This window comes from Lates calcarifer, linkage group LG12, assembly GCF_001640805.2.
Source record: "Lates calcarifer isolate ASB-BC8 linkage group LG12, TLL_Latcal_v3, whole genome shotgun sequence".
Lineage (NCBI taxonomy): Eukaryota > Metazoa > Chordata > Actinopteri > Centropomidae > Lates > Lates calcarifer.
In genome coordinates this window covers 24881659-24905877 of record NC_066844.1, presented here as the reverse complement: position 1 = coordinate 24905877, position 24219 = coordinate 24881659, and the positions used below count along the sequence as shown (strand labels likewise).

The 24219-nt window shown below is 40.6% G+C and overlaps 2 protein-coding genes across 3 annotated transcripts in view; one reads left to right on the top strand and one right to left on the bottom strand.

The window, feature by feature from the left end:
• Window positions 1-1133: 1133 nt before the first annotated feature.
• LOC108889968 (macrophage-stimulating protein receptor) lies at window positions 1134-15872 on the bottom strand. 2 transcript variants are annotated; one of them, XM_018686685.2, is made up of 21 exons: window positions 15229-15872; window positions 13157-14449; window positions 11327-11503; window positions 11014-11133; window positions 10748-10918; window positions 10447-10613; window positions 9625-9754; window positions 9349-9485; window positions 9035-9214; window positions 8773-8872; window positions 8282-8512; window positions 7966-8112; window positions 7701-7857; window positions 7396-7470; window positions 6680-6889; window positions 6501-6581; window positions 6220-6401; window positions 5968-6077; window positions 5625-5790; window positions 5407-5543; window positions 1134-5258 (listed from the first exon to the last, which is right to left on the bottom strand). In XM_018686685.2, the coding sequence occupies exons 2-21, from the start codon at window positions 14363-14365 to the stop codon at window positions 5027-5029; spliced, it is 4119 nt and encodes a 1372-aa protein (XP_018542201.1). In that variant the 5' UTR covers window positions 14366-14449; window positions 15229-15872; the 3' UTR covers window positions 1134-5026. The 2 variants fall into 2 exon arrangements, with proteins under 2 accessions (XP_018542201.1, XP_018542200.1); XM_018686684.2 differs by having other exon boundaries at window positions 7381-7470; window positions 15229-15870.
• Window positions 15873-19449: 3577 nt separating this feature from the next.
• Window positions 19450-24219, top strand: part of uba7 (ubiquitin-like modifier activating enzyme 7) — a 30847-nt gene continuing 26077 nt past the window's right edge. Inside the window, 13 exon segments of the mRNA XM_018686686.2 lie at window positions 19450-19624; window positions 19711-19879; window positions 20654-20788; window positions 21097-21203; window positions 21288-21378; window positions 21688-21820; window positions 21949-22046; window positions 22135-22284; window positions 22409-22573; window positions 22742-22843; window positions 22957-23037; window positions 23438-23593; window positions 24031-24196. Of these exon segments, the coding sequence (XP_018542202.1) occupies window positions 19578-19624; window positions 19711-19879; window positions 20654-20788; window positions 21097-21203; window positions 21288-21378; window positions 21688-21820; window positions 21949-22046; window positions 22135-22284; window positions 22409-22573; window positions 22742-22843; window positions 22957-23037; window positions 23438-23593; window positions 24031-24196 (1600 nt within the window). The 5' untranslated portion in view covers window positions 19450-19577.

Here is a 24219-nt window from a genome sequence, read left to right as displayed (position 1 = left end):
CATCATAGTATGAAAAATTGATAAACATGGGTGTTGACAAAATCTGTTTCATTATTAATGCAGAACTAACTCTGTAAGTCAGTTCATGAAAAATGGCCATGACAACATACTACATGGTAAAAGAGAGTCGACGTATATTCAGTTAATAGTCTGAAGATGTTTGCATCACCCTTGATTACAGTTGTGTACTTATCTTAATAACATATTCAGTATATTGTGTTTATAGTGTGAATCTTTAAAGCCACAGAATGCCCTGGCACATTGATAACAAAAAGGATGATAAGAAACTCTTAACAAGTACAGTTAGCTATGTGCCTGGCGTGGCCTTGTGCCTCACAGTGCTTTCATTGCTCTGCAAATTTGTGTTTGCCTTTCAATATAATCCCATCTGTGGAGACATTCACTCCGCGAGCAGAGATGGGAACAAACATAACACTTCTCTCCATCTGTGACCTCCCAGCTCTTCATCCTCCCTCTGAATGCAATGCAACAATGGAGAGGAGCAAGGGAGAGGGAGGAAGATTGCCTCGCTATTCAGGTATCTACTGATGGTACACAAGCTCAAGGACAGCAGATTCAATTCAGAGAACAAAAGTGTGAGAAAGGCTACAAGCCCACTTGCAAGATATTTGCACAGGAAGTTGGGCTTTTAAGATGGAAAGAATTTAGTTTATTACTTAAGAAAAATGGTGATTGAAGAATATAAAATTCATCTGAAAGTACTAAATTAAATACCATGCTATAGGCTTGAGCTGCGCTGAAATTACAAACAAGAAGGCTGGTAACTTGATCCTTTTGACTGTGTTATTGTGTTATGTTATGACTGTCTTATATATGCATTTCTCAGTCTTTAATTTAGAGAAAAGAGAAAAGTAGAAAAGTACTAATATTGTAGCATTTTATACAAAGTACAACAGGAACAACAAGGCTTGATACATTTGTTTTTGGCTAATCAAATATGCACACTCTTGTTGCATTTTCATATTTTCTCCCCCTGTCTCCTCCTGCAGACTTTTTCTCACCAACCGCTTGAAAAACTGAGAGACCTTGAGCAATGCTGAGAAACTTCAGACTGTGAATTCATACACAGCCCAGTTCAAAACAGCTGCAAGGAAAGGCTCGACAACAGCGCATCAGGCAAGTTTATTTTATTTTCTTGTCTTAGTCCTCAGGCCATTTTATACCAAGTGGTGCAATGCAGAACTGATGCTACATAGTACAATAAAGGCCAAAACCTCACTAAGTGGTTGCATCTGTTACAGAGGAATGCCAGATGAAAAGTATGAATAGACATGGTAGCAGAGCTTTGTCACCGCCCTGCTGAGACAGGGTCAGTGCCCCACTGCTCCAAAGCTCACAACCTTGTCTGAGACATCCAGCTTGTTTTTAGCATGCTTGATCAGTTGTTAGTGATTGTATCTCTGTGGGTCAGTGAACTCTCTGCAGTGTCTCTGACCAGTCAATAAAAAGGAATAGCAACCCTAAAGCAAATGTAGAATTTACTTGGTCACATACGTTTTTAGCTTACATCAGGCTGAACATGCACCATCAAGAGTCAGATTTGACTTTAAAAGCAGTGGTCCATCCTCATTCATCACCACAGTTCACAATGACACTGGGTGTGCTAATTGGATATCAGTACTTTTCCTGTGTTCTCCCATCTGTGGAGGACAAATTTTGTGTAAGTCTTGGCAGAAAACAGCTAGCCAAGACTAGCTGGTTTCTTTTCCCTTGTCCGGTTTGTCATGGATCACACAACAGCTGCTGTATGATATTTGCAGTTTCACAGATTCCAACCGAACCCTGCTTCAAAACCAGGGCAGTGTGAAATGAAAGTGTAAAATATTTATAAATATATACACTTGAAGACAACAAAAGGAATTTTAGACCAGATACTTTAGGGTCTGCTCTCAGTGCAGCTATTCCCCCTCAGTTGGGGCTGTGTGTGTGTGTGTGTGTCAGTGTGAGTTGGGGGTGGAGGTGGAGGCATATCTGGTGCTTCTGAATATATAGACCAACTGAAACTTGTAGCTACTCAGGAACTTCTTTCTGACTTCTCTAAGAACAAGGATTGTTTTGTCCCTCTAGAAACAAACTTCTTTAAAGGGAAGTTTTCTCATGAAATTAGGAGCACCCCTCAGCCTCTGAAAAAAGTTGTACAGTGTTTTCTGTGGCTCCAGGTTAACTTGACTTAAACTGACGCCACATTCACATCATATAAGAATTACCCTAATTATCAGCTTCTGCATGTCTCCCAACTATATGACAGTGCTAGATAAACTGCAGACAAGCCTTTTATGTTGTGTCAGAGCGTAAAGAGGCTGATTTTCTAACACAAGTGATGAAGTCGACACATTCACTGAATTGTCTGGTTATTGGTTCATTTTGTTTCAAAAAGCAGCAAGTGGAGGTTATAAAGTTAACAGTGTTTCACCTGATGCTTGCCAGCACACTTGATAATCTACACATAGCTGATAGATAGATAGATAGATAGATAGATAGATAGATAGATAGATAGATAGATAGATAGATAGATAGATAGATAGACTGTTTACAGGGTCAAACCTGGAAGTCATCCAGTACAGCATTTGTTTTCTGTGTTGAAATCAAAACCTGAACTGAAAAAAGAAACACTGCCAAAAAAATGATAAAATCATAACAAAATGGGGAAAATGAAGAATTGTTGCCACTGTGCTATTTTTCTATTTTTTTCAAGACTTTTTCATTCTCAAAGCTGATGCCAATCTTTCTTCTTTCATCTCAAATTGTGGAGATAGGTCTGGCTATGTGAGACTAGTGTTCTTGTTTCATGCCAAATTTTATTCTAAATGCCAATGGCATCCATTCAATCCCAGAGGCTGCACTGGCAAATTAATCATGATGTCTTTACAAGGTGACACTATGAAGAGTACAGAAAACTTGGTCCAACACTTGCTTTTAAAAGGTGCTATATGTAGGTTGTTGCCATCGCTAAATAGCCAAAATTAGCTTTAAGAGCTGTTTGAGTCTAGAAGAAACATTGCTGGGCAAGAGTTGTGTCCAGCTGTGGAAAGCAACACCATATTATTTTTTGTTTTGCTTCTATTTCTATCGCTTCTGTTCTTCTACTGAAATTGTCCAGCTGGAGTAGTGCTGTCTACAGGGCGGATTCTAACCCCTTGTCTTGTAAATGCAATGATTGCTAAAGCTCTCAGTAAGTAAATACCCTTTAAAAAGATCAGTATTCAGATCTTCAACTGACCAGTCACCATCTGGGCGTGTTGCATCATATGTTTGCTTCTGCATGTCTTTAATAAATCTCTTGCGTGACAATTGTTCAGTCTATCAGTTTGGCTTTCTGCTCAGTCAGCTCAGCTGGAAGCATCACCTCATTTTCAAATCCTGAACCTCTACCTGAACACAACCAGAGCTTGTCATTATTACCGCCACCTTGTACCTGAAGGCAAGGGATTAAAAAAATCTTTTTTTAGATACATAAATTATTCATAGAGCGTATTACAAATGCTAGATACACAGATTAGGCAGAAGCATGCAGTTTTCACTCTGGTTGAGCTGACATAAGTCAGACCTCTAACAGTGTGTGTTTTTCCTCTCTTCCACCTGGCAGAGAACAAGAGCTGAGCTGCCTCAGACCTGTGTCATTGTACTCACAGTCCTTTTTTTCTTCAGTGGCTTTGATAAGACACTTTCATGAGGGACTCATGTGCTTTCTCTTGCTGTTGTTATCTGCAATTTTTGTAGAATACTAGATAAAATAGTTTAGAATGAAGTGGTCCTTTTTTTAGGTGGAACTGTCTTGATTGCCCATCTGCAGCAGGATTTTGTGTTAGTGGGGATGAGGTAAGAAAATTAGGGAGACATTTCATTTGTTGACACATTTTAGAGACAAGTATGTGCAATAAACTGTGTTCATGTACAAAACACACTGTTTACAGTGCAACCCAGAGCACAGTTCAATCTTGAAAGAAAGAAAAGAAATGCAGCAATAACAAAAATCAAGTATATCAAGACCAAAGTCATTGTCCTTGGTATAAAGATTGCTGGTCAACATAAACTATTTCTTTAGTTAAACCATACTTAATGTCAAAAAATAAAAAATAAAAAAATCAGTGCATACATTCTAAAATGCCTTTGATTGTCTAGTTTGCTGTGGAGATCATTTTAATTACATGCAAAAACAAACAAACAAAGAAACCCCCCAAAATGTGCCACATGTTGTGCTGTGTTGATTGAATTGAAAGATTGAATTTGTCATGTTCATTCGACAGATAGAGTTGTACTGTTTGTGTAACACCTTGTGTTGAGCTGACTGCTGTAGTGCAGAGCGTAACTGCAGCAGGCAACTCCAGTAGAAGGAGGTGTTGGTTGCCCTCTAGTGACAATGACAGGTACAGTTGATATCTGCAGCACATAAAGCTTGCTGTATAATTCAGTAGGTGCAGAGCTGTGTCAGTGGAGCTATTCTGCATTTAAACGTACCCTTGTATTAAGTTTACATTCTACAACCTTTATGAAGGAATATAATCTACGTTTTGTTCCCATGTGGTGATAAAAATGTTTGGAAAAAAGTAAAAAAGTTCACCCCTGAGCACAAGCCAGCATTCATGGGCTCCATGTCTAATGCGCTGACTTAGAGACATATATAAAATATCCTCATGTATGCTGACATCCTTTTCTATACATTGAGAACAAAAGTATGTTACATTCACTTCGTCTCATTCACACTTATGCTTCCGATGTTAAAAAAAAAAAAAAAAAATTTACTTCCATCTACATGTGGTCTCTGTTTTGCTACAAATAAAATGTAGCAGCAAGGGCGTGGAACTTCAGCATGATTTTGTCTCAGGTCCAGTAAGAGTCTGTGGTACGTACAGCATCTTAAATCAGTAGCCAGACCTCATTTCCTCAGGTTCATGGACATGATTGACAATCTACATAACGAGGCAAGCTGTCCCTCATCTTGTAATGCTTTCCAACTTGGATCCAGATCCTGCTCCTGTCAGAGAGTCTTAGGACTCAGAGGCACTCAGCTGGCAGCGTGACAATCTGCGTCCAAGTCTGAGGCCTCGGCCTCATCTGCAGATCCAGTCAGTGAGGGGTAAGGCCTTGGCTGGTCTAAGTTGACGTAGGTAACCTTCAGACTGATGTAGTGCTCTCCTTCCAGACAGGACAGGATGTGTTGCACTTCTGAAACCAGGCTGTGGAAGCTAGGTCTGCACTCAGGCTCTGGGTCCCAACATGTCAGCATGATTGAATAGCTGTGGAATGAATAAATGAGGGAGTGAGCATGAATATGAGTGGGTGAGAAAACTACTGAATGATGGCCCTTGTGAAGCTAAAGAATAATATATTATGACTGAGACTTGTTATAAATTTATATTATGTGATATTTGCTGTGATTCTTACAGAGTGTCGGGGCAAAACTGGGGCTGTGCAAGCCGACGTCCCTTTAACAAGTAGTGCGTGATGTCATAGGGGTCCACATCTGGATAGGGGTTGGCACCTCTGGTCAACAGTTCCCACATTAAGATGCCATATGACCACTGGGAAACACATAAGCAATGAGTTATAGATACAGATATGACAGATATAAACTTTCTGTGTCCTGGGTTAAGTGCACTCACCACATCAGACTTGGTCGTGAACTTCTGTGTTTGCAGGCTTTCAATGGCCATCCACTTCACCGGCAGCTTTGCCCGTTTGTGGTCTTGGACGCTGTAGTACTCCTTGTCATAGATGTCCCTCGCCATGCCGAAATCAGCCACCTTTACTGTGAAGGTTTCATCCAGCCTGAAAAGACGAGACATCTTAAGAAATGATCATCACCCTAAACAGTTCTTGTTTGGAAAAATCTGTAAACCCATTGTGTGCTTGAGAGGAGCTATATACTGTAAACGGACAGTAAAATGGCCTTCGTTAGACAAGACAAAGCCACAGGCCAGTAATCGGTGTATGATTCACACTCACATGCAGTTACGTGCAGCCAGGTCTCTGTGGACAAATTTCTTCTGGGCTAAATACTCCATCCCCTTGGCAACCTGAAGCCCAAAGCCAATCAGGTCTTTCACTGTCGGGTTCTGTGGAGGACAGTGAAATAGTAAACATAATTGACTAAACCAGAGCTCATAGTCTGGGGTAGTAAAACCCTAGCCAGGATGACAGAGCAAATATTCACAGTCATGACCTTACTGGTCCAGAAAGGTTCATTGCGTAATTTACCCTTTTCTCAGAACGAATGAAATGACGCACGTCCCCATGCTTCATATATGGTAGCACCACCAGAGGGAGCCCTTCTTTGGGCAGCATGATGCCCAGCAGAGACAGTATGTTTGGGTGGTGGAAACCTTTCATGATGATGCCTTCTCTGAGGAACTGGTCCACCTCCCCCAGATCTGTGATCCCTGTTTGCAAAACACACATTGTTATACAGACAAGTCTACCAGCCAAGCCATCATTAATATAATGATGATTTCCTTTAAAGAGATAGGATATTCACATACTGTTCAGTGATTTAACAGCACAGTGGGTCTCCTGCTTATTGCTGTCTATCAGGTATCCATGATAAACTGTCCCAAAGTGACCTGCACACAAAGACAAAGTGGTTGTTATGGAACTTCTGTGCTAAACTGTAACAATAGAAACAAAGAAAGGTAGGAAACATAAAAGCCACAAAGTTTACCTTTGCCAATTATCTGACTATCCTCAATTCTGAGCATCTCTGCAGGGATCAGCACATCTTTGACCTCTTCAAGGAGATCAGAGCTCAGGCTGACCACTGAGATATTGTCCCGTGGCACTAAAGGAATGGCCAGATGATCATAGCTGGCAGCATATAATAAACCTTGGAAGGCCATTCCTCCTGATCCTGATGTTTGACTGGACAGATCCACTGAAACACACAGGCGAAAACACACAAAGGGAGATGACAAAAAATTGTAAAAAGGCAGTTGTATCTTTTGGTACAACTCAACACCAAACAGACTTTGGTGAATGTGTTTTTAGGTGACTTCAGTTGGTTATATCTAGACATATCTAAAATGTTTTTATCCAATGCAAAGAAGGTATTTGATTGAAAGTGTGGATACTTTAACCTTTATCTGTCAGCTTGTTCTTTATCCCATTAGCCTTGACTTTGGTGAAAGGGTCTCACCACAAAGATATAGAGAAATTTGTGCCCATTTATCTACTTATTTATCAGTCTCTGTACAATACTACAATTACTTATAAACCATTTATATTTAAAAAGTTGTGCTTCACAGGGCTGCTGAAGGATTAGGTATACATTATGAAGGCTTGATTTACAGTTAATATGCATTTATGAATGAATGAATGAATGGATGGATGAATGGATGGATGGATGGATGAATTTTGATGTCACACCTCGCCTGTAGTCACCTGTTGGTGAGAAATCAGGGTTGCTGCTCATGCGGTTCCGTGAAATCATTGTTGATAAACGGTTCTCTATGCTGGCTGAAAGGACACATTTGATAAATGAAAATCGCTGGACAATAAACAATGAAAATACACAGTTAAGTGAGAGGCAGAAGTCACAGCTGGTCAGGTTAATTATAAACAGATCATAGTACAGAATAAGCATACATTAGAAACTCCTATCACAAATCATATTTACAATTGGAAGTTTTATATTTTTATAGTTTTATATTTTAGTAGAATGCATCAAGTAGCAGAGTTTTTCTCACCTCTCTTTTTCTTCCTTAAATGGATCATTACAACCAATGCAAGGGTAGCACCTAATACCAGTGCAGCAATGATGCCCAGCACAATGCCTGCAATCGCAGTCTTGTTGTCGTAATACACTACAGTACCAACGTCAAATTCTTCCCCGTTCACAAACACCTATGGTGGCAGAACAGACGATCACTCTCATTAAACATATTTATTAAGCTAATTTACTATCCGTTGATTTAGATTAAGGTTGACGACTTAAAAAGCGGATTCTCTTACCTTGACAGGTGATCCCTCACTGGGGACAACCAGGCCTTTAGGAATCCTGCACGTCAGCTCATTTAGCAGAACCTGAACGTTGCAGTCCACACCGCCAATGGTCATCTTGATCTTCATACATTTGCTTACTGTATTCAGTTTGTTATGCTGTTAAATATATGGAAAAAACAACTTACATTTTAAAAGACAAGTAATTGATATTTTGTGTAGAGTAATATACTGAAGAATGCACCTGAATGAATGACTTATGAGATTTTCATACAAACATTTTAGGTACATAAATGTGGGGAAAAACAGTGTCAGAGTGTGAACATACATGCAGTGAGACTTCTGTCTCTCCTGGCTTTAGAAGTAATTCTTTGTCATCATTTTCAAAGGGAATGACTTTGGCATCAGGGTGGTAATCAAAACGTTTCTCCCAGAGGTCTTTTTGTCCATCCATGTGAATAGAGATCACTCCGATGTCAGACTTCTCCTCTGGCATTTCCTCTTGAAAAGCAGGGGCCCAGCATTCCATGTGCGTGGCATTTGCTGTGCCGTTGCAGACCTGAGGTGAAGACAGCATATAAAACATTGTTTAAAATCACAACTAACGTAAAAATCTGCCATGTCAGGGTAGTAATATTCTGACAGAAATTAAAGCATGGCTGGCCATTCGTTGCTGAAATTCACAAAAAGGTTTTTATGTTTATGTCAAAGTATTTAATTTCACTGTTATTTTTCTGCATTCAAGACACAGTTTAATGACTGTCTGAACTGAATAATGTTAAGACAATGTTAAATAATGTTAAATAAATCATAACTTACTTGTTGAAGAGATGGCATGAGGGGATTTTTGGAAGTGTACTGAAGCACAGTTTTGTGGGCAGAGTCAAGATTCTGACCTTCTATCACCAGCTTGGAGCCACTGCATGACAGTATTAATGATCATGTTAATAAATAATATGGAAATTATTTTGTACATACATGGTTTATCTTATACTGATATACATATATATATATATATATATATGTTCAAGAGTGATATGACTTAATTTGAAGCATGAGTCATCTAGGGTTAGTGTCTTACCTGCTGAAACTGCAACGAGGAAGCACAGAGGTTATAACGGGGTTTTTCTTGTAAGAGAACATCTTATTGGCAATCACTTTGAAGCCGTCAATGGTGACTTTCACTGGGACCTTCCCAACGCCTGCTGCAGCTGCTGTTTGGCAGACGATTGAGGATAAAGTCTCATTTCCTTCAGGAGCACTGAAATAAATACAGATCACACTGATCAAATGTGTACAACATTAAGAACCTTAAATTAAACACAGTGAAATAAATGTGGTGTGGTGACCATAACCATCTCTTAAGATCAACATGGAGCCATCTACGCTGCTTACCTTTGAACGGTACACTTTTTGTTATCGAAGAAGACGTCTCGCTGTATCCCAGAGTTCAGATACCTGCCCGTCAGTGTGACTGTTGTTCCTCCAAACACAGGCCCATTGTCAGGCCTGATTTCTGTTATGCTAGGCTCCTGATCAGACAGAGAAATGAAATATATCACATTACAATCCAACACTGCATTATACACAAATAAATATCATATTAAGAATATACTGATACATCATTTCATTGAAAAACTGCTTCAACTGCATGACAGAAGTTACTCTCACCACAAAAGAGAAGCCAGGCATCTGAGCCGTGCCTTCGATTGAGTAGTGGCCTTCCACTTTCCCCTCGTGCACTTCCAAAATGATGCTAAGGTTCTGGTTTGGTCTTTTTTCCTGAATCTTGCACACTAGCCTGAATTAAGAACACACAAAAAGATGTGTTTATGAATTCTGTAAATAGAGACGTTCCAGTGAAACCAGCAGCTTGTCAGACAGAGATGAATCGCAGGAAATGTGGCCAGCTATCAAACATTTGCACCATATTCAAAAAATGTTTCTGTTTCCCAGGAGAATGCAGAAATCCTAAGTGTATGTCCAGTGATCGATTCTCCTCTCAGCAACTTTGATTTTGAATATGATACAAAGATGTCTGAAAACTGTGTGTACTGAAAACACCACATTTTAAATCAAGTGCTGTTACTATTTTCTCTAATACTAGTTGCCAGCCCCCCCCACGACCCTTATAAAGGATAAACAGTATAGATAATGGATGGATAGATGGATTTTTGCCAGCTCCACAGAAACAAATGTCTTGAATGTATCAAGTATATATCTCCAATGATTAAATGTTTCTGATAAAATGTGTCTATAACCCACAATAAGGTGTGTATTTGTGTGTTGTTTTTTTACCTGTACTGGTAATACTATGACAGAAAAGTTTCTTTATCAGCACTTTCATCAAACAAAAATCTTATGAATATTGTTAACGTCAATTTAAACTAGACAAAATCAGTCAGAGTTAACGCAGTACTTCCAACATAAATGCTGAGGGAAAGAACTGAGTGTGGCATTGCACATACAGTGTTTTGCATCTGCGTTACTCACACTTTACTACTGCTCTTCCCAGGCAGGACAACGCACACGTTCCCGGTGCCCACCGTGACAATGTGGGTCTTGCCGCTGATGATGGCTGGTCGCTGAGGGGACTGGAAATCCCAGCCGCACAACGTCAGCTCCGTCTCACCGCCAGCAGGTGCCATTTTCGGGAAGAACTGCAGACAGAAGGTTTACCACCCAGAATAGCAATCAGCATCTCAGTTCAGTTCAGATCAGTGTAATCAGTGTGACTTTATGGTGTTTAAACGCTCCACGTTTGCTTATCCGTCATGGCTAGCAGCTGATCTACCTCTGTTATGACAGGTGCACAGGAGTCTTTGTTCCACTGCGAGGTACACTCATCCTGCCTCGAGCAGATTTCTGAACACCAGCCGCAGTTCATGAAGCGTGGAGCCGTCAAACACTTGGAGCATGTCCTGAAATGTGCGCACCCTGGACCCGCAGAGGGCACCCTGAACATCTTGATGAGGGTGAAAGGAAGAGGAGGGTGGGGTAAGCCAGACGTAAAACAGAGAAAAAATAAACAGTACCTGCAGCACTTGTTACAACATTTACCTTATTGCCAACTACAAAGAGAAGTGAATCCTGGGAGTACACAGCTGCTGTCCTGGATACTGCGGTCTCTCCCAGAGAGTAGTTGGCAAAAACCTTGAGCTCGTGCGTGGTAAGAATCACCTAAAATCAGTGAGACAGAAATGTAATGTCACAAAAAGTCATAATATGTACCTGCTTCTGATTGACAAACAGAAAAAATATAAAGAATGATTTATTTAGACATGGGATTGCAATATTATTAGCAAGATTAATGGAAAAAACTTAAATAAAAAATATACGTACACCCCCATTTCATTCTCAAACATTGTGTTACCTGCAGTATCCTGCCATCTGAGGTACCAAAGTGGCCCAGTGTGTAATCCCCAATAGTGGTGACCAGTACAGCAGTGAGCAGGACATTGCTCATCTTGCTATTGAAGAGGTCAACTCTGTAGTGCGGTGCTGACACCAGGGTGGGCATGGTGCTGCATGTGTCATTACCTTCAGAGTTCTGCACAGGCACATACAGAACAAAGGTAGCAGGTTTGTTAGCACACAGTCAGCAACAGGAATTCAAACACTTAAGATTTCCATTTCTTATCTCTGTATCTGCCTCCATCAGCACTGGTCTCCTCCTAAGCAGATACAGTACACGTGCATTTACATGTGTACGTGTGTGACAGGAAGAGGGGAGGAAAAATAGTAAGCAGAGACAATCTTATTTTATCCTTTCAGAGAGGAAGTGCTCCAGCCTCCAGTCATAGTAACAAGCTGTGAGAGATACAAGGTCATAAAACTGCAGTGACTCCAGCTCCATATGTTGACTCGGTGACTGTTTTCTCAGCCACTGAAACTGGACTTTCCGTACTTTCACACAGAAAACAGTAGATGACAGATGTGTGTGGATAGTTGGCAGAACATGAGTCACACCGGTTAATCAAAAAGTATATATTTTTTTAAAAAGGGAAGATATGTTAAACTAATGGTAAACATTCCAGTCTAAAGCAGTTTAGCTGACCTGCCCCAGCATGCCCCTGTGTGCTTCCAAAAATCTGAATGCCCTATATTCAAGTCTTTTGATCTTTACAGTCACTGTATTTTGGCATTTCGCGCCTGAATACACTCAGTATCCAAGTTATTTTATCACACGCGTCCAGTCCTAAAAAAAAACTTCAACTCTGGGAGTTGATTCTAACAGTTTTAAGACAGCTTTACGACTCTTTCAACCAGTAAAACAGTGACTGCTTCCTCCCTGCTCCCTCACATCTTTAATATTCTTCCTATTTGCTCCTCAAATAAAATGCGTAAAAGCCAGCACAGTATTACACTCTCCCTCCCCTTGAAATCCACCTTTTTATCAGTAGGATTTATAACTGGTGTTTGTTGGTGCACATTCCTGTAGGTGTACACATGGCTGTAAGAGCTCAAAGGACACAGTCTGAATTCCATGAAAGGAAAAGACCACACCTTTATTATTTTGCAGAGCACCGCAGCCAAATGCCCTGCTACGTGTAGGTGTTTTGAGGCTGAACTCAGCATGTTGTTTCCTTTACCTCTCTTCTCTGGTTGTATATCAACTAAGGCAGTGGACCAGGATCATTTTTTATTAATTTATTTTTAGAGATAAACCCCAGCAAGTGGAGGAGTTAATTTGCATCATTTTTATCTTGAAATACCCATTGAAACATTTTTCATATCAAAGCTTTTTACTGTAAACATTTGCCACCCTTATCCTAGGAAAGACTGAAACTTAACAGAGCAGAGAAACTGTGTGGCAATATACAGGGCACACATCTGACTCATCCACCTCTCCCAGTTTTCTCATCTGGCCGTGCTCCCTCTCTCTCTCTCTCTCTCTCTCTCTCTCTCTCTCTGTCTCACACACACACTTCATCAGTGTTGCCACAGGCATACAATATTCCAGTAGTAAAGATTTACATTATGTACAAACTGTAGTGTCAGTTTTTGATATAGTATCCCTTATTGCTCAAACAATATAAAACTGTAAGCTTAATGATAAACTAGTTCCGATCACAGGTGACTTAATGACGCAGTGTTTGTCTGGATATGTCACATCCTGTCTGGGCACAGGGGGACCTTTGTACTGTTCCTCTGGTGCAGTGACAGCCAGACATATAAAAAAGGGGAAAAAAAAGTTACTCACTTCATGTGGGCAGCTCTCACATGGCTGGAAGTGGCAGAGACCTCTGGACAGCTGCTCTGTCCCTGACTTACAGCAGGCCTCCACGCCTTTGTCAATTGCATGGTTTACGTTACTCAAAGGGAAGGCACACAGGGCTGAGTTTTTTTGAGGTTGACCGTTCTCATCCACCTCAGCAAACACCCCATACAGAATATCCTCTCTCTTGTCCACCCCCAGCTCGGCAGCCAAGTTCTTCCCTGCTTGCCCAAAGTAGGCCGCCTGAAGCCCGTTATACACAGTGTCCCTGATGAATCCATCACTCCTTCTCCTCCTGCGTTTTGGTTCGAAGCGGCACTCCAGGACCACCTCTCTGTACATCCACACCTCAGGGATGGATATCGGCAGCCGTCCCAGACGGGTCTGAAAAGCTGAATTGCTCTTGAAGGGATCTTCCCTCTGCAGGGAGACGAAGTAGACGAAGTCCTTGGTAGAGAAGCTGTAGATGTAATTAATCTTGTAAGAGTTCTGGAGACTGGGGAGCACTGTCAGGCCCTTCATGACCATATGAAAGCCATCTTCAGTTGAGAGTGGCCTCACCACCGATATCGACCTCCTGGGATACGTATGCGCCACTTTCTCATTGACAGAGGATGCTACAAAGAAGTATGATGTGGCTCCATCTTCAATGATGGTGACTTTAGTGCCGAGTGGGCTGGCCAGACAGTCACGACAGTAGGATGGAAAGTTGTCCTCTTTTTTGTATAAACACTGAGGCTCATGCTGTTGAGATTCAATATTAATGAAGTAACAGATCCCATGCTGAGTGCTCCCACAAATGTACAAGTATGGTAAAAGAAATCCAGCAGGATCCAAAAGCAGAACCTCGTTGTCTGTATTCACTGGATCCCCTGGATCTGTTTCTATGTGGCATGCCTGACAGGTTTCACATTCTGGACTGCCAACAGGTCCAGTTCTCACTTCCCATACTTTCTGCATTGTATAGTTGACTGCCACTATTACATTCTGGCATCCAACGTACACATCTGGCTGATGCGTTCCCCAGTGCACCTCTATGTTCTGTATGGGATTCTCCGATTGGAAGTAGGGGAGGGAGTAATTTACAGTGAAATCCACCTCTCCGTGAGGAGCAGGAGGACATGCGTGCTGTCCTGAGGCAACTCGTGTTTGTATCCATATGCATACTGTCAGCAAAGCAGCCCACGTGACCATCTCCACGTCACAGTCCACTGTGATTGATTGCTACCTATAAGATACTTTCCTCAAAGGGAACATTCTGGAGAGCCCGTGGGAGCTCTGCGGGGGGAAGACAGAGAAGGAATACTGAGATTTAACAGATAAAGCAGAGACATTTCATTCTCACATTCAACACAGATTCACTGCGTTTGAAGTGGAAGCAGATACTGTAAACATTTTAGCTTGTTTAAAGTGAGGAATACAGCATGAGGAAGGACTGAGAAAAGAGGAAAAAGTATCAGCTGCTGTTGTCTCTCTGTCCCCGTGATTGAGTAGCTGCTGCTTTTTTTTATGCATCTTGTGATAAATAAGACTTGATATTCGCACATATGCATGGCCGTGAAACTATAAAGGTGATACAACTAGTGGAAAAATAAGTTCAGTCAGGATAAAAATCTACTGTGGGCAAGACATGACATGCTGCAACATGTGGAGCAACTATGGAAATGTTAAGGACCTTAGAACCAAACAGAGAATAAACACTGAAATATATAAGTCTAATGTTGTCAAAAATTAAAAATACCTACAAAAATTAAAAATACCAACATTAATGAGTACTCACATCCTGGATTTCTAATTTTAACGCATCACTGGGCATTGGATTTCGAAAGTTACAACAGAGAGGAGCATATGTAGCCTACACTGCTCTATAGAGTGAAGACATTAATGTTAAGATGACTGTGATCATTTATACTGATAATAAATGTTAGAATGAATGTCATGTACAGGAAAGCAAAACTGAGCTGATGAGTTGAGTGTGTTGAGTCATTCATTAACGTGGACCAATAGCTGCTTTAGACATCCTCCCTGTATAAAAGGTAAAACTAAATGAATCTTACCTCGCTTTGAAAAAAGTGTCGGAGTGTCGTTGAAATTTGTCCAACAGTCCCGAAACGTGAATCCCGTCTTTACAAGAGCGATTTCCTGCGTCAGTGAAGCTCCACTCTCAGCGGTGCTCTCACCTGACAGCGCCGGAGTGCCACTGGAGCAGGAGTTTTACACTGGCAATGAACTACATCAAGTCATCGAGCTCTCTCAAGTTTATGTACGGAAACCGGATGTTACACTCGCCTTCAAAATAAAAGCACTCAAGGACAGAGTCCAAATAGTTGGAGTGTTTAGGCTTTGAAATGTAAAAAAAAAAAAAAACCCTAGAGGGGAAGTTCACATCACGATTTAAAGAGATGCAACAAACAAAGAAAGTATGGAAATTACACTGAAAAGCTTTATAAAGTTAAAGTAAAAAGTGAAGAGAGGACTCTTTCAGTAATAATGGCATGAATAACCATCTCAGCTGATCTGTGCTCTTATTTAATCCCAGACTGTCTCTGTGATGTTGCTGTTATGCTACAGAGAGAATGTGGGGGAAATCAGATGCCTCCCCGATGGCACTGCATGATGGATAAGAAGCTAACCATCAAAAGTACCTAGAACTTTTGCACTCTCCTACATTATTTGAGCACTGTGTGTGGCTTAGTAGAAGCTAGCCTATGTAGTAATTACTTATACTGTGACAATATTTGTACAATCATAAACAATAAGTATGTATAATTCACAGTTTGTCCTTCAAGGATGTTTAAATTCAGCAAAATCTAAACATCCTTGAATTTGAGTATAAGTGTGATTTATTCATTGCATGCATTACAATGTATAGACTTGTGTAGTTTTCCTGTTTTGTTGTTGTTTGCAACACCAACTGCACTGCTACTTCCTTCATATTCAACAGTTTCATCTACTTGTGTATACCCCTCTCAGGAAACATTGCAACATGTTCTGAGTGAGAGATTTAAGGTTTATTTTGAAAGTTAAAGACCAGAAATGCTGTCGTCATTCTGACTCGCTTCACTCTGATAATCCTCAAGTGGGTTCTGTCCTGTCAAGCCGCACCCGCAACAAGGAAGTATGAAATAGTTGCGAAATCTGACCAGCCCAAAATATCTTCATCGTTTCCTTCCCAGGAGTCCTATCATATCACCAGCCGTAACCTTGTTTCCAATCAGACACTATTGTGTTAAATTTAGTGGAAAAACTCTCTCACGGTTTGAAAACAGTCTGTTCTATCTACGCCTGTAGGATTTCTGCCAGAAATGCATTTCTTTCAGATGAGGGATGATGTTTCTCTTCAAATATAGACGACTCCATCCAGGAAGCTATGAGAGGAATGTGTTCACTCTCTGGTCAGACCACCTCTACTGAAGTGAATACGTAAGCAATGTGGCTTTATCGGTTACATAAAAACACTACTGACATAGAGGAAAAAATAAGTAAATTGACCCTGCTGGACCCTGCTGGACCCTGCTGGGCCGTGCAAATGAATCCTATTATAAATGAGGCTATTTATCATCATACAGTGTCTAAATAATTGTCTTATCATTGACAAAATGAAGCTTTATAGATCCAAAAGTTAAACATCTACCACTGAATCCAAAGTTCAGTAATCACAGACTGTGTAGAAATTACAAGGAAAATGCACTTTAAAGTGTCACTCTTCACACCTCACACTGCTTCAAACCTGCAGAAAGATCCACTATCATTCATCTTAATGTTACATGTGGGAAAAAGTGCTGCAGTAGAATCGTAGCAAAATGTTGCACAGCACTGAGAAAGTTGTTTTTGATTGGAGCTTGACAAGGACTTGTTTGACTGAGGCTGTAGCTATATGGCAAAACTAAACAAATAAACTGTGTTAAGGACACCACATCCAGGCCTCCAGTTTCTATCTGTCCCTGTGTAATTCTCTGACTACCTGACCCCTAAGACAGGGGTCAAACAAACATACATGCTGTACACTGTCCCTGCAACTTCAATATGGTCCATACATGGTTTGGATATTTAACATTTTGCCTCTGAATAGGAGAATCTCCAGAGATATATTCATGTCATTCCCAGAGGAAGTTTCAAAATAAAGTGCCATAAAATGGTTATTTTCCCAACCCAAGTTCTGTGAGTAGCAAAAAGTTAAAAAAAAAAAAAAGACAAAGTTGGCTCTGTTGTTTCAAATCATACTGCTTTATGATAGTTTCGGACAGACTATTATTCTGTCCTATTTAATATGAAAAATAACAAATACTGAATGAAATCATTTTGATTATAATTGCTGTAAAACAAATGATCTCAGCTATTGTTTTGTGTTTACAGTCTATTTCTACCTAACACTGTTTGTGTTTGCATGTATACAAAATATGGGGATCATCCCTCACCCAGTAGAAAATGTTGGCTCCTCTAGTCTATAAAACATTAAACATTAAAAATGAATTAATTGTTGTCAGAGAAACATCTTAATTATTGATAATACACTATATTTACTGGATATTGACTAAAACAAGCAACTGCTGAAAAATCCTAACAGTGATAGTAAGATTGAAACCATGACATTTTATGAAAATGCACCCCACAAAATGCTTTATATTCTATTGCAGTGATTGTGACCATCATGTGGACACTGAAACTGATTTCAGGTTCTTTTATAGCTGCTGAATTTGTCTGTTCCTCATTCACACACCACAACGAGCTCAGTGCCATCATACAGCCTATGCTTGATACGTAATGATGAATCATTTCTGGTCACTCCTAGCATGCGGTACTTTCTTCTGACTGGGGTTTTTCTTTGACTCCTCACCAGACTGTGATTGTTGAAATTAATGACAAACACATTAAGCAACACTAGGGTGTATCTTTGTTATTGTCACCATGGAAATGATAAAGATCCCCTCCAGACATGTTTTATGACATATGTAAATACTAGTTTGTATCTGACATGATTTTTCCTCTCAAAGTTAACTATTTAAATTTTTTCCAAAATATACATCCTCTACCTCTGCCACATTGATCAATTCTTGGACACAAGATGTCTGCTAATTCACAGATAAGTAAATCCTCAGTGTATTCTGCAACACTTGTGTAAATTGCATTTTGGCTTCCAGACTAGCTGTGATGTGTCAACTCATGCTTGGACATAGACGTCTTAAACTCAGGTGAGCACTGAGAAACTTTCCCTCTTCAACACCATCATTCTGCACTGTCAAGTCAAATATCGAGCTGAAATAACAATGAGAAGAATACATTTTTCAGGGCAGCAGAAGTTTAAGTTATTATACAAGGCCAGATCTAGTAGTTTTCAGAGTTTGGGATGCAAGACCTGACAATAACAACAAAACAACAAAATTCAATTTAATTTAAACCTGAATGAAGGCAAAGTTTCACTCTCAAATTTGCAGATGCACCAAGGGTCGTATTTTGATTGGTTAGCAACCGCGTTGATTGACAGCTGCTCAAGCGCTCAGCCGCTGAGTATCAGCCAATCATAGCAGAGTAGGGCGGGACTTGCTGCACGAGTCGCAAAAACTTAACGTTAAATAGCCGGGACGTCAGAGGACGTTCAAACGGACCGCACGCTTACATCTAACCGGGCTAAATGAAAGTGGCCATGACAGATATCGATTATGGATTAATTAATGAACGAACTCAGGGCTTATAAACATTATTTCTACAATATTTGTACATTTTTTTTTATGAATAAATGCTCTTTAAGGTACAGAGTAAGTTTAAAATGGCTTAAGCTAAGCAAACATCTAACTAGCTTACGTTAGCTGTCTAACGTCAAGTGCACAGCAGAGAGGATGAAAACAACATGCTACAGTGGTACTCGGTTTTTTTTTTAGGTACTATGAATGTTTTCAAGAATGACTTGGAAACTTTGTTATTCCAGACGACGAGTTTATTTAGATACTTTAAAGTGGCAAAAGAGAGAAAGAGACAAACAGTTCAGAGGAAGACAGCGACAGAGGCAGCAGGAATGAGAATTTGGACTGGTAATTTATTATGATTTGTATGTAATATGTTAAGTCAGTGTCTACACTTGTGTTCAATTAGCTAATGAAATATCAGCATCTCTTCCTCATAGACCATAGAGTGTGTTAATGGGACTTTGTGACCTTTATTGGGTTAGTAAACTGTCCTGAGTCGCCCTCTAGTGGCGAGGCCAGGAAATATTCCTTTGCCCAACGACAAACCTTTCAAGCAATGATGAGAAACGAAAGTGAAATTCTTTCATTCAAACTGAAAGTATTTTCATTTTACAGTGTGTTCCTGGTTAGTCCTGTTCTGCTGCAGCTGTGTAAGGTGTCCGTTCAGCTGATCCCTCAGTCCAAACTCGTCACTTCTCACTGGAGCCTCTTAAAAGTACAACATGGAAAACATCGGTGAAATCGATGAAGGATTCTACTCGAGACAGCTGTAAGTACACACATTCACACATCAGAAGGGGACAGTTTAGCTGTAGAGAATCCACAAATTCGTTTTTTTCCCTCTCACCTGCACAGATATGTTCTGGGTCATGAGGCGATGCAGCGGATGGGCACTGCCAGCGTCCTCATTGCAGGCATGCGTGGTCTCGGGGTAGAAATTGCCAAGAATGTGATCCTGTCCGGAGTCAAGTCTGTCACTGTTCAGGACGAGGGTCGCACAGAGTGGACCGACCTGTCCTCCCAGGTACTAAGTCTGATCTGTTTAGATGAGTAAATAAATGAATAATGAGATATCTTAGTAGATATACTGTATGTCTCAGATGAAACTCACAGACTGTGGTTTAAGCAAACAACTTCCTGTTGGAGCAACAACCTGCCAAACCTGTCAAGTGTAGTCAGTTAAAGGGATTTTTTTATTTTCTTTATTTTATTTTTTTGCTATTGCTTGACTGCCTGAATGTTGCAAGATTTGGGATGATATTATGACATTGATCACACACTATTAATAATTAAAAAGTACTTAATGTTTAACTTTTTAAATCGTACTTCAGCTGCTACATAAGTAATAAAACAACTGTCTAAATTTAACATATTGCCCATTATAAAGGTTTTACAAGTGGAAAAGCAGATGGCTATACATGGAGTCGTTTACAGTAAATGGCTTTTTGTAAGGAAGTCAGTTCACTTTCATTTTTACAGCAGGTACATTTGCTCCCCTCCTCTGTCACCATAAATTGATTACAACTATCTGCTAAGGAGAGTTTCATAAAAAGACTCTATCAAATTGTTTGTAATTTTGAGTTTGATGCTTCATTCTTGGCCTTGGAAACAGCTGTTGACTTTAGATTCAAGAGGGAGAAAATTTCTGTTGTTTTTGTGTCAACTGAGTCAAAGTCAAACTGCAAAGTCAGTTTGCAGTTGAAGATGGTGCGGTACAATCAAAAGCTTCAGGATGAGCAGGTAGGTGAGCCATGAGTTGAGACTGTTTAGTCAACCTGTGATTTCATTTTTCCTACAGTTCTTCCTGAGGGAGTCTCATCTGGGTCAGAACAGAGCCACATGTTCCCTCCAGCAGCTGTCAGCCTTAAACCCACATGTGCGTGTGTCAGCACACACTGGACCACTGGATGAGGACCTGCTTCTGCAATTTGAGGTACTTCACTCGAGTGCTCACAGGTGCATTAAGGCTTCATGTTGAAAAAGCTATGATTAGCTATTATGTCTGGCTATAATTCCTTTCTGATATGTTCAAAATTTCAGTTCACCTGCTTCTTGTACTAAATACAAACGCAGGGTGAGCACAGAGAAAATTTTCCCTGTTCAGCAGATGAATGTGAAAACAGCCCTCTAGTGTCAAACTCTACACATACATCATACATCATCTGCACAGTGAAGGCCAAACATCCAAGTAAAGTAACAAAGAGCAAAGCACTTTTCTGAGTTTTTTCTGTTGTTTTTCAGGTGGTGGTCCTCACTGACTCCTCACTGGGTGACCAGAAGCGTTTTGGTGAGCTCTGCCATTCACATGGGATAAAGTTCATTGTGGCAGACACCAAAGGACTCTGTGGGTAAGTGTGCAAGACAAACTGTCATAGATTGATTGGATGCACTTAATAATGCATGGAAGTGAAAACCCTGTGGTTCATTTGCAGTCAGTTGTTCTGTGACTTTGGGGAGGCGTTTGAGGTCTTGGACCAGAATGGAGAGATGCCTGCATCAGCAATGATTCAAAATATCTCTAAGGTAATGACTTCCTTTTGTTTTATGTTAGTGACCTATTAAGATCCTTTCTAACTCATCCATCTGACCAATATTCACACCTGTGGGAAATGTAGGTATATTAAAATTTTGTATTTGTCAGTTCACCTGATCTGCACACCTTTGCACTGTGAACGGAAATCAAATAATGCACAGGAAGTACATAAAAACTCTGCACAAAGGACCTCTCTGACTTAAAATTGAAATGATTCTTATGTAAGGAATGAGCATACTTGAACATTATTAGAATATTTATTTCAAATTTAAAGGTTGTTAACATTGTCTTTATTTTAGGGGAATCCTGGAGTGGTGGTCTGCACAGACGACCAGAAGCATGGATTCTCAGACGGCACTAAAGTTTCTTTCTCTGAAATTCAAGGCATGACGGAGCTCAACAGCATCGACCCTGTGGAGATCACAGTCCGCGGTTAGAGTCACTTTACCATGATTTCTTTATTTATTCACAGTTTCGTTGCTCTGCTGCTGATACTTTTAACACACAGCTGCACTTCAGCCCTCCACTCAACATTTTCTTTATGTTGCCTCAATCAACAGGCCTTCACTCCTTCAGCATTGGTGACACTTCAGCCTTTTCCAAGTATGAACGGGGTGGAGTAGTGACTGAGGTTAAGCAGCCCTGCATGCTAAATTTTGTAAGTATCAACATTTTCTTTTAACTTACTTAATTTTTGCTTTTAAAAAAGTGCACAGGCATTAAAATAACTACAATCTAAATTGCAGAAACCACTGAGTGAGGCTCTGTTGAATCATGAACTCCTGAAAATGAACGACTTTGGGAAAATAATAAGGCATAAGACCTTGCACTTGGCTTTCCAAGCTCTCCATAGCTTTGTGAAGAAAGAACAGCGACTCCCTGGTGTCCGGTCTCAGGTCAGTGAAGGTTACAGGATATTGCAGTTAGTATTTATTTAACTTTACAAATCAGTTGTATGATAAGTCAAGTAAAATGAGTGAATCAGGCTGTGATGTTCTTTCCTCTCACTTGTTGGTGAAGTCAGATGCAGAGGCCCTGCTTGCCACAGTGAGAGAGCTGAATGCAGTCGCACAGCTGGAACAGCTGGATGAAGACGCTGTGCGAAACCTGTCCTTCACGGCCCAGGGTGACTTGGCTCCTATGAATGCTTTCATTGGAGGCCTTGCTGCCCAAGAAGTTATTAAGGTGAGGTCAAAGGTCAATGTGCGTAACATTAGTTTCATCTTTTGTGATGAAGCATCTTCCCACTGCTATTACAACAGTCTATTTATTTAATGCTCTGCTCTTGCTGTGTCATGGTGGTTTATAGAACTGACTGTATTTTGCTCTGTGCGCTATATTATGTTCCTGCAGGCATGTAGTAGGAAATTTATGCCCCTTCAGCAGTGGCTATATTTTGATGCACTGGAGTGCCTCCCTCAAGATGATCAGCTGGGAGAGAGCTCCTTTTCAGCAGTATGTCAAGAGATTCCTTAAATATTTCACATATATCAAACAAAAGCAGTCCACCAGATTGATATGAACCAGATTCAGGGGTATTTGAACTACCGTTGTTTCCTCTCTTACAGAAAGGCACAAGGTACGATGGACAGATTGCTGTGTTTGGGTCAGCGTTCCAGGAGAAGCTTGAGAGGCAGAAGTATTTCCTGGTGAGGGCAGGTTTAATTTTTTGTCCAGCAGGGGTCACACTCTGCACTGGAAAAGCAGAGCAGCTCCATCTGTGTTTTCCTTTGATCTTGTGTGGCGTTAATGACGGCACATGCAGGAAACGGCTGTGATTCAGGTGGCATTTCCTGCCAGTGTTGACCTCTTGGTGCGCAGGGGCCATTCAGCAGTGCCAAGCCCTTTCTCTGTTTCCTTTAACAGTGTTATTTTTACTGTTGTTTACTGGCTGTGCATGTGTGTGTGTGTTGACAGAGAGAGTGAATGCATTTGTTTCTTTTACCACTGTAAAATGCAACACAAAGCTTTTTTTGTGTTTTGTGACATTCACTTACATTATCTAAACTATTATGCTTTTATTATAATTCTCCTTCAATCTTATTCAAGGTTGGAGCTGGTGCTATTGGCTGTGAGCTTCTGAAAAACTTTGCCCTCATTGGGCTCGGTGCAGGAGAAGGAGGACAAATCACTGTAACCGACATGGACTTCATAGAAAGATCCAACTTGAACCGCCAGTTCCTGTTCAGGTCTCAGGATATTGGGGTGAGAAAACGCACAGTGCAGAGTATCACAACCTCCTCCTCCCTGTGGCGAAGAATCTCACATGCCCTCATAGCTCACTTGTTTGACCTGGTTAAGTGGAGGGGTCACAGGGCTTTACTATTGGGACAGGTTGTGGGGGTAAAGGTATTGTGACAGTTTGAGATAACTTGTGTCCTATTACACAGTGCTGCCATGATTATGTCATTTTTGGTTGTTTTGTTTTGTAGTTGCTTATTTTAGGAGCATATCAGGCAGTTGATCTCTCATGTCCACCAAAGTCTAAACAACTTGCGTAACACAGTTTAGTACAGTCAGTGGGAATGTTGACAAAAATCAGCTGCCCTGAAATTCTGAAGTGAAATGTGCTGGTTTCACTGTTATATATTAGGAGAGAAGTGAAACATAATATATATGTCTTCTCACCTGTGTATAAACAGAAACCCAAATCAGAAATTGCAGCCAAAGCAGTGCGAGAGATGAACCCACAGGTCAACATCACCGCTCACCAGAATCGTCTGGATGCTGACAGTGAAGGAGTGTATGGATATGACTTCTTCACAGGTCTTGATGGAGTGGCTGCAGCCCTCGACAATGTGGAAGCCAGTGAGGACACTTACTCTGTATTC